Source organism: Ambystoma mexicanum, chromosome 9, assembly GCF_040938575.1.
Source record: "Ambystoma mexicanum isolate Mex_15411 chromosome 9, UKY_AmexF1_1, whole genome shotgun sequence".
Lineage (NCBI taxonomy): Eukaryota > Metazoa > Chordata > Amphibia > Caudata > Ambystomatidae > Ambystoma > Ambystoma mexicanum.
Window position 1 is genome coordinate 982,276,207 of NC_090931.1, and position 14,449 is coordinate 982,290,655.

General features: G+C 47.0%; 1 protein-coding gene across 1 annotated transcript; it reads right to left on the bottom strand.

The window, feature by feature from the left end:
- Positions 1 to 9,504: 9,504 nt before the first annotated feature.
- On the bottom strand, positions 9,505 to 13,949 carry DLX2 (distal-less homeobox 2). The gene is made up of 3 exons (XM_069616219.1): positions 13,310 to 13,949; positions 11,529 to 11,713; positions 9,505 to 10,738 (listed from the first exon to the last, which is right to left on the bottom strand). The coding sequence occupies exons 1-3, from the start codon at positions 13,632 to 13,634 to the stop codon at positions 10,388 to 10,390; spliced, it is 861 nt and encodes a 286-aa protein (XP_069472320.1). The 5' UTR covers positions 13,635 to 13,949; the 3' UTR covers positions 9,505 to 10,387.
- Positions 13,950 to 14,449: the final 500 nt, after the last annotated feature.

A 14,449-nucleotide genomic window follows, 5' to 3' on the forward strand; every position in this document is an offset into this window, starting at 1 on the left:
TGTCATTCTGAAAAGTGATTTTGCTTCTGTTTTCTAATAAAGGTTTATGTAGATTATGTGCAGAATTTGAATTAACTGTGGTATAGGATTGTTGCATTTGTATTGCCACAACAGTTGTGGATGCTGCCTTATTATTTGTTTTTGCTCTGATTTGTCCTTAATCCTAAAATGTATAAATATTTCATTGTTAAACACTGGCCTGGTTCATAGTCCATTGCGACACAGGGTCTTTGTTAAGGTGGGTGTGAGACAGGTTGGTGGCCTTCTCAAGAAAGAACCAAGGGTTCAAATCAAAATCAAAAGGCAGAATGTGCCGTGTCATAAAACCGTTACATGATGGTGACTTGTAATGTGAGAATATTGAAATTATAACACCTTTGATAAATGTACTACAAAAACGATGATGGCATGAATACATTTTAGAACTTTGTATAAACTCCTTGGATTACATGGTCTCTAATGAGAAATGCATTATTACTATATTACATTTGTGTAAGATAAGCTTGATCATGGACCTAGAAACAATTACAATTTCCTTGGGATGTCAACAGTCAGATCGCGCGAGTAGGCATGATTATTATTTTTACAAGAGATCACTTGAAACCAGGTAAACCAGTGATGAGGCTTCCAATCTCCTAAACACTGATACTAAAATCAGAGACCAAACACTTAGCTTGGGGAGTCAACAGACCAATCTTTTTTATGTCAAAAACACCTTTATTAAAAAAGGGTGTTTTTAACATTAAAAAAAAGAAAGAAGATTGGTCTGGTATTCACAGTAAGGAATATTTAAATAGTACGAGCAGTGAACTGCCCATCAAACTCCTTACCAGGCTGATAGAAGTCTTAAGCAGTCCTCTCCTGATTGTAAAGAGACATGGTGCCCTCTGTGTTGTTACTGCTAACCTAAATGGTAAGTAAAGGTAATGTAAATGTACCTTTTCTATCAAGTGTGGTATAGTTGAGCCGAGTGAACAACCAATCTTAATGTTTCCTTGGATCTACATGGATCTCTTTGGAGACGAATTTGGGAATCTGCAGTAACTAACGTATTTGGGTAAGCATTTTGCAACATTGTTTTTCAACCCTATAGTTGTGTATTACTCACGAGTATTCTAGGATATATTTTTGATCACATTATCTATTGTTAGTACCCGGCGAGGGCGCAATCAGAATGAGAGAGCCATTCTGATTGGCCCTCGCCGAGTCATTACCAGGCCGGGAATCCCTCAGTCGGGATTCCACGGCATTTGTCCCCGCCCACAGCCAATGAGGATGCTCAAAGCGGGGCCATCCCCACTTCGAGCCTCCCCACGGCTGAAAGGCTACCTTTGCCCCCCGCCGAGGACTGAGGTAAGGCTTTTTTCCCCCTCCCCTCCACTTCCCTTTCCTCCCTGCCCTCCCCACCCCACTAACCTTCTATCCCTGGGTACCCGGCGGGGGACGATAGCAGCATCCTGCCGTGTGGAGACTCGGAGCGGGGCCATCCCCGCTCCGAGCCTCCACACGGCTGGAGGCTTCCATCATCCCCGCCGGGACCCAGGTACGTTTTTTTCCCCCTTCGCCCCCTCTGCCCTCCCAACCGCACTTACCTCCTTTTTTTCAAGAGCAGACGCACTGGAAATGCTTCTGTTTCCAGCGCGTCCGCTCCTGATGGCCGCCATGGAAAGGGCAAACGGACTCTGTTTTCCCTTTCCCGGCGGCCATTTTCTTTGCCTTTTTTTTTGTCCCGAAATGCTGCTGCGTTTCGGGCAAAAAAAAAGCTTTTAGTGCCCCGGTCGCGCAGTTTTAATGGGCCAGGGTACTAATAGCTATATGCCCCTCGCGGCGGATGAAAATTACTAACTCTGATGGGCCCCGGGGCATTACCCGAGTCGGTAATGCCCCCGCCGCTCGGGGCATATTGCTTAATTGATGGTTCTTTAGGTGAAAACAGTACTAGAAAGGACCGAAGAAAGACTACTGGTGCTCTAGCTTCACATTGTGGGGCAGCTGGGTAAGAATTAGTTCTTTACTAGAATGATTCCCATTAAACAGCGCACCGGAACATAATGACGTGTTCTAATATATTATTTCTGGTTACTTTAAGTTCTATTGGGTCCTTAATTAATTAGTAGAAAAAATTGCGAGATTGCCCCATCATCAATATTATGATCGATTTAACTACACAAAAAGTGAATTATCAAGCCTATCTCCAGATATTTTGTTGTTAAAATACCTTATCACTTTATTGATAATTATCTGTACGATTATTTGCATACCCTGTAAAGCAATATACCCCTGATGAAGAGAATTACTTCTCGAAACGCGTTGGGTTTAGTTTTATTTGTTGTTGAAAATTAAAAAATACACAGATGGATTAAATATCTCTTTGATTGTTTAATTATTAAACTATGTTCTTTTAAAATGACTTTGTCCTTGATACTAAACAAAATATAGATTACATGATTTAATTAACCTAGAGATCTAAATGAAAATGTATGGCTCAGCCAAGCCAAAGAGTGCAGGGGACGCGAGTTCCCACAGCTGGGACCTTTCGTTTTTTTCGCACCGGTAGACTACCGCAGCAAAGAAACCTGTTTGCACTATAACTTTGACATGAAGCATTCATGGAAGGGGGGGTCCGATTAACAGACCTCCCTTTTAGAATCCGAATTACCTGCATCATTCTATGTAAAAGAAAAAAAAAAGAAAAGGCTTGGACTACACCACCCTCGTCCATATGGCATTCTATCCCAATTAGACTGATATGCAAATGGAAATGTCTTGTCTGGTAAGGCAAAATAAGTTAAAACATGATTGTAGACCCTCTTGAGTAGGCACCTTCCAACAGAGCAGGCCATTTGAGCCATGTTTGCACTAAGCAGAGGGGCTCTAACAAAGTAAATAGTGGTGGCGACAGTGCAAAGCCCTGTGAAACCCCACAGTGGAGTTGTGTGTCAGGCCAAAAAAAAAAACCCTAAGGAGACCGTCTTTTGAGGGAGAAAAAGTGTTAGATGATGTATGAGGGGGACGGGTGGGGATGGAGCAAACGACCAGGGTGTTTTTAAGAGTGAAATAGGAAGGAGCGCGTGCAGGGCAGAGGAGAAGCAGTGGGATTCAAAAAGGTTTTCCTCTCAAAATTATTGAATTTACCATTGCCTAATGAGATAGGAATCATAGTTGACGAGCACAACATAATCTAAAATGGTCACCCGAATAAGTGAACACAGGAGATCCTTGACTTGATGTTGTGAAAAACAAATCACACACCCCTGCAAACCTAAAATTACATACACGCGTCAAAGATGAAGAGAACAATACGCCCAGCTTAAATAAAAATCTTTTGCTAAAAAGCATGCTGTTTATATATCTTACCTGATACTTGGAAAGATCGAGAAATCCACGGATTGATACTGCTGTTCATCTTCAGCAGCTGATAATAATTCTCGACATTCTTCTATAGGTATTCTTCACATTTGTCTGACCGCCAACTCTGGGATGTGGCAGTGAATGTAATGAAATTAATTTCTGATCAATTGAAGCCTACACCTTAGATTGTCTTGGTACGTCTTTCACCTGAAGCACGTTGTGTAGGTTAACAGGAAGCATGATTGACCGACCATATTGTGGCATTGCTGCTGCAGGTCTGAATGCCTCACCCAAGAGTTGTGGGGAGTCTGTTAAATGTTGGAACACGTTTACTGTAAATATCTGAGCTCTAATCTTTAGCCAGTGTCTCGTGTTCAAAGGCAAGTTTGCAGGAGATTGTAATGTTGTTTTCTTCCCCAGGCTAAAGCACTTTCTTTCTAGTGGTGCCACATTGGATGGTTAGGGCCAGAATTGTGCCCAGTGGACCCCAAGTAGTAGTGGAGTCCTTTGCAGCTACATATCAGCTCAGTGTGTTTAATCGTGTTTCATCTAACTTCTCAAAGCCACTCATGGTGCCCATTCATTTTTCTCTCAGCTGGTTTGACCCACATAATAGTTTCACTTACCAACTCAATTTTGATTTGCCCCTTACCCCTCCATTTAACCTCCATTTCTGCCTTTAGTGGTAACAGTCAAATGAACTCAGTTACCACACTCAAGCTCTAAAGCGTCTCATTCACATGGACCCCTGCAGACCCTTCCTTTGACGTCTCTACCCCTCTCGCTCTCAGATGACAACATAGTGCATTCAGTAAATAAGTAATATGATAACAGAATATACTATTGCAGGGCAGAAATCCACCACGACCAAAATACACATTTCCTGTGCCCCATTGCTAGTAGTTATATGGCCATTTATAGCACACACACATACCCCTAGAGGCTTGTCTTGGCGCTGGGGCAGAGATTGAAATCAGGATTAAGAGGCACCAGATACAGGGTTTAGAAAGAAAGGGATTTAAATCAAAGCAAGCGAGAAGAGCCGAGTTCTCACGGCTGTATAGAATTTTAGAAAGTATGAAATTGAACATAGGCAGACTGGCAAAGTGATCCAAAGTGATGGTGCAAGAAAAGTAGACTTTCACCTTCATGAGATTTGTGGAACGACAGACTGAGAAGAGGATTACTAGAGCAGTGAAGGACTCTGTACAACAGAGGATAATGAGTAAAGCAAGTGGCAAGAAAGCTAGGGCCTTTCTATGGACAAAGCCCCTCAACTTAATAGGGACCCAGTGGAGTGAATAGAGAATATGAGGGATGTAGGAGCAATTAATGGCTCTTACCAGGAGATAATGGCAGCATTTTGAATAACTTGAAGCTGACTAAGACTGCAGTCAGGCAATACCAAGTAGTTCGTATTGCACTAGTCCAACTTGGACTTCATGAAAGCATAGTGAAGATGTGAAAAAGGGGAATTTCTTTAAAAACATGAAGTTGGTGAATAAAAACAGGAGGAAATAATTGGATGGAATTTAGTGAGAAATTAAAAGGTGCTGATCGGGCTTGATACCTAAGTATTTAGTGTGGAAACGGGTATAGGCTAGGGGGCCATAGATAGAAGACAGGATTGGGAGTCGCAAAGACAAGCACCTTCCTCAATCATCATGACTTTGGTTTTGTCACAGTTTAGCCGCAGGCTTTTCTCAGCAAACCAGGCAGCAATGCTAAACATGCAGCTCGAATCGTTGGCCAACAGAGCCAGGTTGCCATCCAGCCCGATGAAGAGAATGGTGTCACTGGGAAGAGACTTGATTAGCAAGAGGGAGGACAGATTGAAAAGGAGGGAAAGAGTAGAACTCTGGGGGTCCCCAAAGTGGAGATTAAAGTGGGATAGTGAATACTGCTACTGTGCAGTATCAATTTGTTTAGACGTTCAAGAATAGACCTGCTAAAAACTGGTTTGTAAATTCCAGTGTTTCACTAAAATTAGTGCGGCAATAGCTGAAGAAAATACAGACTTACACATGCGTGTGTGTAGTTGCTGCTTTATTTTTAAGTTGCATGTTTTCCAGGAGCTGCCTATTGTACCAGTACAACTAATAGTCCAATTCCATAGTACTAGCATAGCTTTTTCATTAACCGACATACCCAGATGACTATTCGTCCATTAATAGCAGTTTGAACGCTTACCACACACAGCCCACATGCTACTTGGCGATGACCTTTTACAGCATCTATACCTTTGTACAATGTGCCTCTTCCTTAGTTGTGACCATCTAACTTTGTAAAGCTACCTTCTCCATCCCCTCAGTAGTGACCGCTCCCCTTCCCATCCATGCACTGTAACCTTCCTTTTTATTGCGAGACCTTTTTTATGACCATCATTTTAAGCCGTTGGTAACATTGATGCTGCTTATCCCCAACTGTCTTCTTAATAGAGGCCCTTACTGGAGATCATTATTTCTTCTTTTGTACTTCCCAACTCCACCTTACCAGTGCCCCCACCTTCATACCATGGTCTTGCGTACCTCCTCCTTAGTGGTATCTCCTCACTTCTATCCCAGTATGACTCAACTCCACTCTAGTAGAGGCTTCCTCTTCCTGTTCCAGTACGTCTGCCGTTGCCTTATTGTTGCCCACCTTCATAACTCTTTACTACTTCCCTGTTAATATTGATCTACTTTTCATGTCCTCCACCTCCCAAGTGGGGGTTGCCTCATTCATAGACCTGTATTCACTGCCTCTCTTTCGTTGTAACTCCAGCCCCCTTTCTACCCATGTATGGGCCAAGATCTTGTTGTGGTGGAACCCCTTCACCCACTGTCAGTTATAACAACACCCATAGTGCTCAACTAACACGCTTTTGGCTGGTGCCACTCACCTTGTAAACAGCTGACTCACTCACCAAGCCTCCTGCACGCCCATTCGCTTCTTGATGGGCTCTCACCCCCAAAAACAAAATCGGGCTTTTTCACCCTTCTTTGCAACACAAATGATTGAGAGCTATGCAACACCTTACCAATATACTGCCGACTTCTTCATATCCTTGAACTGCTTCAACTTATCCTTAGTTCTGGCCACCATCCCTGTGCTGTCCAGTTACTCCTTAATGTGATCCCTCCGACCCCTGACCTCCTATACTACCACTCCTCCCCCAGGAGGGACCCCATATTACTCCCTCTATTGTCTACCACTTCTTTGGAGCAAACTCCCTTTTTCTAACTGGGTATCCCAGCCCCAATTATGCTCCCCTTTATGGTGACCTCTTGCCAATCCATGTATTGCAATGTTACTTTTCCACCCCTTCGTGGCACAAGTCCCTGGTTTCTCTTTGCTTAGTTGGCTCCTTCCAGTCGTTCCATTTTTAAGCCCCACCTCTTCATGTTCCAGTCAGAGACGAGCCCTAGGCTCACTGTCCAATCTCCCGTTCGACTGCGGTCATCTTGTGGCGAGGACTAGATCGGTTCGGCTCAAAGCCTGTGCCTGCTTAAACGACTCAGGAGCTCGAGGCCTCTGTTCGTATCCGGCTACTCGACTCTGAGGTTAATACAATACGGTGGCCGAGCACTCTGACCCCAGCCAGTCTACTACGTGCCGACCTAACGGGTGCGCGCCTTCTCCTCAGGTCCCCACGCGTGCCCAAACAGCAGCACGCTTGGCTTGGCCTGCGCCGCCTCACTCTACTGCGTGAATGATGGACATAGAAAGCAGACTGCGGACGTTACCGCGCACCCCTCCAGCATTAGGCGTTACATGCTGCCTGTCGACCACTGAAGCACCTATTCGACCACCGAGCATTCACATATCGTCTCTCGCCACTGTCCTTACATAATTGTGATAAAATTGGCAAACGCTGATAACCCCCACGACTAAGACTGCTTAATTTCCTGACAGGAACCGAATATTTTCAACAACAAAAAAATGACATTTAAACACAGTATTCTTCTGCTGTTCTGTGACAGTGGGGCCATGTTTTCAGTCGCCATTTCATTTAAAGGTCCGCGTTGTCGTGCTGCTCTTCCTGTACAAAATATGTGTGAAGATATATTATTTTTCTGCGGAATAGTACCAATGTATATTTGTCTACATCGTCTCAATCAGTGGTGCAGTGTAACGCAAAATTACCCCACCGCGTATGTGGAAAATGAGGTGAAGAATGTCACTGCTCAGATACGTGTCTTTGGACACTCTGGTGGTCCTGAATAGAGCCTCCGGTGGGCTGCAAGTGCACCATTTGAAATCATTGGCTTATTTGTATTACTTATTTGCAGTGAAGCTTAATCTAAGGAGGGTTAACCTGCAATGAGGGTCTTCGTTGCTACTTGGGTTAACCTGCAATGAGGGTCTCCGTGGCTACTCCCAAATGCCAGATCCTTAAAACGAAAAGCACTGTTAAGGGGGGGCATAGGCCCTAATTTACAAACACACTTTTGAGCGGGAAAACCATATTAAAAAGGGCTTTGTAAACCACCGCCTATATGCGCCGTTCTAAGTACAAAAACGTCAGGCATGTGTATGTATATTACAAAATGACACACTTTATCCACGCTAAGTTGCCAAGGACATTTTACACCAGAACACGTGAACTGTAGTCGAAATGCAGCTGGCAAAACATGTACACTACCCTTAAAAACAGTCTTTGGATTGCATAACATTGTGGGTTATTGGTGGAACGAACCATCGGTGCATTAGCCAGTTTCATTTACCACTTAGCTTAATGAACATTTCAGAAACTTACGTTTTTGGGAACATATAGGGAATGTTGTAGTTAATTTTCGCACATTTTCAGACAAGAACAATAGTATTATGTGGATTGTTTACTCGTGTTTACTTCCATCTGCCTCGTATAATAAGGACGATGGCTATACTTTAATGTGGAGGTGAGCAGGTAACCATACTGACAAAGCTACGTAAATGTCTGAATGACCAGAGTTTTGCCTGAAATAAAAAATCTTTTGTCATGATAACATGGAACATCTCAGAACTTCCCAGCCCGTTGATTTTGCATTAGCAACTGACCGTATTTGTTCAATTTTAAAGCGCCAAATTGTAAAACATAATGTTGTAAATAGTGTACTAATATAACTGGCCACGTGTCCAGTTGGTTTTACTGTCCACTCTTCGTCCTGGCGAGTCAACGCTACATGCGGCTAAGCCAGTTAATAACAGTGAATTTAAACATTAAGACCGCTGCGTCTTCTAAGAAAGCTCCAGTTCCCATGGCTCGTGTTCAATAGCTTGTCGTTAATGGGGTGGCGAGGAACACATGGGAAATAAAGTACATAACACGGCGGCCACGACATTCTCGCTCTTTGACACATTTTTTATTTCAGTTCTGTATTTTTTTTAAACTGTTTGCAAGTCGCCAGCTCACAAACACCTATAATAGCTATTCATGCATATTCATAGAACACGTGCATGAATCTCCGTTCTGGTCCAGATGGGTTGCAGTTCTCTTGTGATGCACAAGGGAAGAATGCGATAACTACTTTGCATACGCCTCTTCCCGGGTCAAGGAAATTGCTTCCAGAATGTGGGCGAGTCTTCCACTGAAGAGGGGTGAGCAGAGCCGCGCGCTCCAGAAAGGAGGCGCACGCTGGCTGTTAGGATGTAAAGAACGCGCGTGCATGTGCCTTCCTGGGAGCCACCGCTGCGGGTGAGCGGGCTGCTGCTGACGGCTGCTGTCTGCGGGAGGCGGCGGTGATGTCACCCTGAGACAGGCCGGCCTCAGAGCCTCTGGCGCCAGGTTCCTGGGAGGGCGGGGCCGCGTCTGGGACCCAGAACTCCTCGCTGATGGATCCCTGGCCTCACCCCAGGTCCGGGACACTGGGAGGCACACGAGCTAGGCGCTCATCCTGCTAGAGTCCGCACAGAGAGGGGACTGTACACGGCCCATGGTTTCTATAGCGCACTTGGGCTTGTTGTACACAATATAGGTGCACATACATCGTGTGGGCGTCTCTGGGTAGTCCTATAGCAAACTGTATCCGCGTCGCAGTTTTGGGGTGCATAGAACCTCAGAGAAAGGGCCGAGTGGTTAGCCAGCCCGGGAGACTCCCTCGTGTTCAGGGAGACTTGGGTTCGGGCAGTACCGGCAATGAATGTTTTGCTCCCGAATGCCACACGTGTGTAATACATTCTGCGAAAAGTGACTTACAGTGAAACAATATTTTATTTAAATAATCTCTTCATTTCGTAAAAAAAAACACAGCTTTGTGAATCGATCGTTTTGTTACAATAAATAAACAAAATACGTTTTTACAACTTTAAAACCAGATTGAAACTACAAAGTGTCTGGGAAATGTGCATCAGATCAGAAAACACCCTTGGAGCTGTGGACGCGGATGTAACATTACTGGGAGTAGCAAAGTGACAAGATATTTCGTATAAATTAACCATGAATGAAAATATGTCTAAAAAAATGTATTTACAATTTGCGTGCTCGTTAGCCCTGCACATTATTTTTTTATTATTATTTTTTACAAAAAGATAATTTTAGCACGTTTTTCAATTTGTAATCTACATATAAAAATCATTTATCTTTCAACATGAAAAATGAGGTCATCCGTAAAGGCACCTATTCGTTTATATAAAAAAATAACCCTACACTGGTGATTTGATGGTCACATAACAGTTGAACTGCTGGGCGAGCTAAACGTGGATAAATAGAGTTGAGCAATAAATTACATTCCCCCATGTACATAATTTAATAAATCACCAAACGAACAGAACAGTTATATAAAATTCGAAAACGAGGCTTCGAACGATCATTCCCGCGCTCTGTTGCAACATCGCCATCACCGGGGAGTTTGTGCCGAATGTTAAATCAACAAGGAAGAGCAACACCGCCCGTGCTCTCCGTGGGATTTTCTTGGCATACGGGGCTTTAAACGAGTTCCTCATCAGATCACCAGTGCGTGTTCAATGGGGTCCAGCTCCAGTAGCGAGGGTGGGAGCCCCGCAGCCCCCCACCCCCGTGCCGCGCCTGACAGGCCCTGGTGTGTAAGTCCGTGGCGCAGGAGCAGGGCCCTCCGTCTCAGTATATAGTCCCCGCGCTGACCGCGGCACTGTGGTGCAGGTGGTGGTGCTGCTGCAGGAGCTGGTTGGGCTGGAGGTGTGTGCTGGGGTTCGACGACTGGTACCATGAGTAGTTGCCTAGGAAGGAAGGGGCGCCCGGGCTGGGACAGGAGCTCGGGGGCTGGAGGCCGCTGCTGGAGCCCGTGCCCTGCAGCCGGTGGTGCTGCCCAAAGTCCCAGGACACGGCCGAGAGGGGAGGGGAGCTGCACTCGGGAGATTCGGGGCCCCCGGGGTGCTGATCGGGAGGCAGCTCCCCGCTCTTCCACATTTTCTTGAACTTGGACCTGCGGTTCTGGAACCAGATCTTGACCTTTTATGGGAAGAGAACAAAAGAGAGTATTACGACTACACACACTAACTTAAAAAAACAAATAAATAAATAAAAATGCATATAAATAAATACACACGCATAAAAGCGACAACACATATATCATTGTATGGTTAGCGGCCAACGCGTTTTTCAATGTGGAAAATCCAATTAAAAATCGCTTTGAGTATCGGGTCCAGTGACTCCTGTCATATGATGGAAATGTACACACTGGGGACATTCATTCCACGTTACAAAACGTGTACCCTAACCTGGCGACGTGTTTCATTATTGATCAGAAAAATAGACAAGATATGAATGACCATGACTATTGTGTTTTAACATTCGGATTTCATAATTCAATACCATTAAAAAAATACGGTACATTCATAATAGCGAATTATATCGTGGGAAAACCACCAGAGCACATTTTTAAAAAACAGCGTTTGTGCCTGAAGCTGTAAATTGTACCTAGCCATTACTAGAAGACCATGTTTACAAAATAGGCGCTATAACTACTCGTCCGCAGAAGCATTGCAGGCTTGCGTGCACAATGTTTATTTCTTTCTGGGAGTTTCGTGCACACTTAGCAGCACGCCCTGTACCAGCCAGGAGCCCCGTGTAAACTCTTGGAAATGTAATATTTGTGGCTTCACGGGAAGGGGGTGGGTGAGTGAAAGGGTAGACCTGCCCTGCATCTGGTGAGGGGGGACAATGTGGGTGAAACTTGTTGTTCGTCCGGCCCCCCACCCAGGATGGAGAGTAGAGACCCGGGAGAAGGGAGGGCACTTACCTGTGTCTGGGTGAGGCCCAGGGAGGCGGCCAGCTCGGCCCGCTCGGGCAGCGCCAGGTACTGCGTCTTCTGGAAGCGCCTCTGCAGGGCCGCCAGCTGGAAGCTGGAGTAAATCGTGCGGGGCTTGCGCACTTTCTTGGGCTTTCCGTTCACCATCCTCACTTCAGGCTCGCAGTCTTCCTTCTCTGTGGCGAGAAAGGTTGGACAGTATTATTGCACGGAAGACCCACAACGGCTTCGCAGCACTTATTTCAAATTAGGGTATTTCAAGATGTAAATAGCGTTTCTATAATGTAGCTAGACACAAAAATATGAATGAAAAAAAGAACCGACAGAAATAAAATAGAAAATACATCAGCCCAAAACACGCATCTTATTATAAAAGCACTATTTAATTTCGGCTAGTAAAACACGCATCTGTTAATAGAAACATTCAGAACAGATTTCAATTTTTCAACGAGTTACTTCCATTTTAAGTGACACTTCGACCCCAGTCACACCATCAACTTTCGCAGCCCCATACAACACACACGGTATTTATTACAAGGGCTGTTTGCCGGGTTTTAATGCATTTAATGTATACTAAGGCCCACTACAGGAACAAGCCGGCAGCGGTCGCGAAACTGAACTAGCCCCGTTTCAGTTTTGCAGAGTTGACAACTTCCGCAGCCTGCATGTTGCGTGCCTCCACGGCCCGGCCCGGGGCAGACTGGTGGCAGTACCTGACTGATTTGCATATGGCTGGACCCCTTTTGCAATGGCGCAGACGGGCTAAACAACGGTGGTGTGGAAGGTTGCCCAGAGCAATGCCAGTGGTTCAGATTCATGCAAAAACTTCCACCCATCACTTTTGTGCTTACCTGGGCAGGCTGGGCCATTGCACGCTGGCATTGGAGAAGTATTATACAAATGTGGCCGTAAAAAACATTTTTTAAAAACTCACGTTTCGGCTCAAATAAAGGCAGTTGGCCGTCCCGCCGTATGTCACATGTAGGACGGGGAATGGGGCGGAGGAAGAGAAGTGGGCATTGTGGAATCCGGGACATTGGAGGCAGGCAGGATTGTCGCAATACAATTCGGGCCTGATTTGCAGAATGCTTTCCATGGGAAAACGCTTTTGTAAATCAGACCCTCAATGCCACTTAAACGTACACACCAGGGAGGGTCCTGCGCGGGGGCTGTGCACACCAGGGAGGGTCCTGCGCGGGTGCTTTACACACTAGCGAGGGTCCTGCGCGGGCGCCGTCTCCCACCCACAGTGGGGTGAAACCCAAGCGCGCAGAACAGCCCAAGGGGCCAGGAAGGGCGAGCGAAGGAGGGCCTGCCAAATGCCTGCGGGGATCTGGGGATGGCGTACACCACGGGCAGGAGGAATCGAGTGGGTCAGTCACGCGCCCTCGTGCAGTACAGGCATGCCCATGTGGTGGGTCAGCAACATGCCCACACTCAAATGGCAAAAGCCGGACCTAAAAGCAGCTCCTGGGTATGCAGCATTAACAAGCGACCAGGAGATACCACACAGCGTTCACGTATCATTGTATCCCTTATGCGTGACCACAGGCTTTTTTTAACTGTCATAAAGCCCAATCCAAAGTTTTCGTTATACATTGTCCCAAATGCAGAGTTAAATTCACATGGGTGTGCTTGTTCTGCATCAGTGCCCTTGGTAGCCAAAAGTAGCTCCTTGTTGCTGTCAAGCTAAGCAGGCAACAGGCATGACCTAACTCCGAGCCCTGCGGCATGCGAGGTAGAATGGGGTACGGTACTGTAGCGTCACTCACCAGGCTCATGGTTGGTGGGGGGCGGGCTGCCCCCATAGGGCCCGTAGGAGCTGTACGCGCTGCTGTAGCCCAGCTCGTAGGGCTTGGCCGGGTAGGGCACGGTGCCCAGGCCACCGGAGTGGTACTGGTAGGAGCTCAGCTGCCCGTAGGGGGAGGCGCCGCCCGCCCCGCAGTGCTGCTGCTGGTTGGTGTAGTAGCTGCTGTCAGTGGCAGTGGACACGGGCAGCGTGGGCGACTCCTGCGGCTTGTGCAGGCTGTGGTAGCTGCTCGAGGTCATCTGGGTGGAGTGCATGTCCGAGACGAGGCTGTCGAAGACCCCGGTCATCCCTCTCCGGGCACGGCAAGGCTGGGGAGGTAGGGCACGCAGGGAGCAGCGAGTCCAGTCACAGAGTAGGGCACTGCAGTCACGACCCGGCGCTGGACATGGTCCCGCGGCCAACACACAGCAATTCAATGTCTGAGGGGGTCACTGGAGGTGGGTGGGCATGGGCTCTGGGCCGAGGGGGCAGCGGGCATGAAGGGCTGACAGATCCCGTGGAGAGATCACTGGTGCCCGGCGGGCATGGTCCAGCGCGGAGCTCCGGGATGTCAGGCGGCGCTCACTCTTCTCACTGTAGCCTTCAATTGCTGCCTCTGCTCCAGGCAGCCAGGCATTTAACACTTGTCACGTGAGGGCGTGCTACGTCACCTAGCAACGTCCAATCAGCACCGCCACAGCCGAGGCTCGCGGAGCCAGGGGAAGCCGAGGTGCCCATAGGGCGCAGCCCATGTGCGTCCACAAAACAATGTACCAGACACAGAGAGGCAGGGCCAGCCGGCCGGGGGTTGCAACAAGACTGCGGGGGGCCAGCAGCACCCGACGCACGCAACACAGGCAGCTGCCGCCTTCTGCACCGCGGGCATTTTTTTTAACGGCCTACATGGTCCCAACTCATTGTTTGTGGAAGCTGCCTGGCAGCCTCATTCCGACCAAACTGTAAAACTAGGCGTGCGTGTTATGCTACCATCACCACCCCCCCCCCTGCACCCTGCCTTGTTCACGGATTCGTAAAGTAACGTTTCAAAGTTCCGTGCCGCGAACAACGATTAACTTGTTGCTATTCCGATTACGTACGTTGTTGCAGAACACGTTCATTTGAT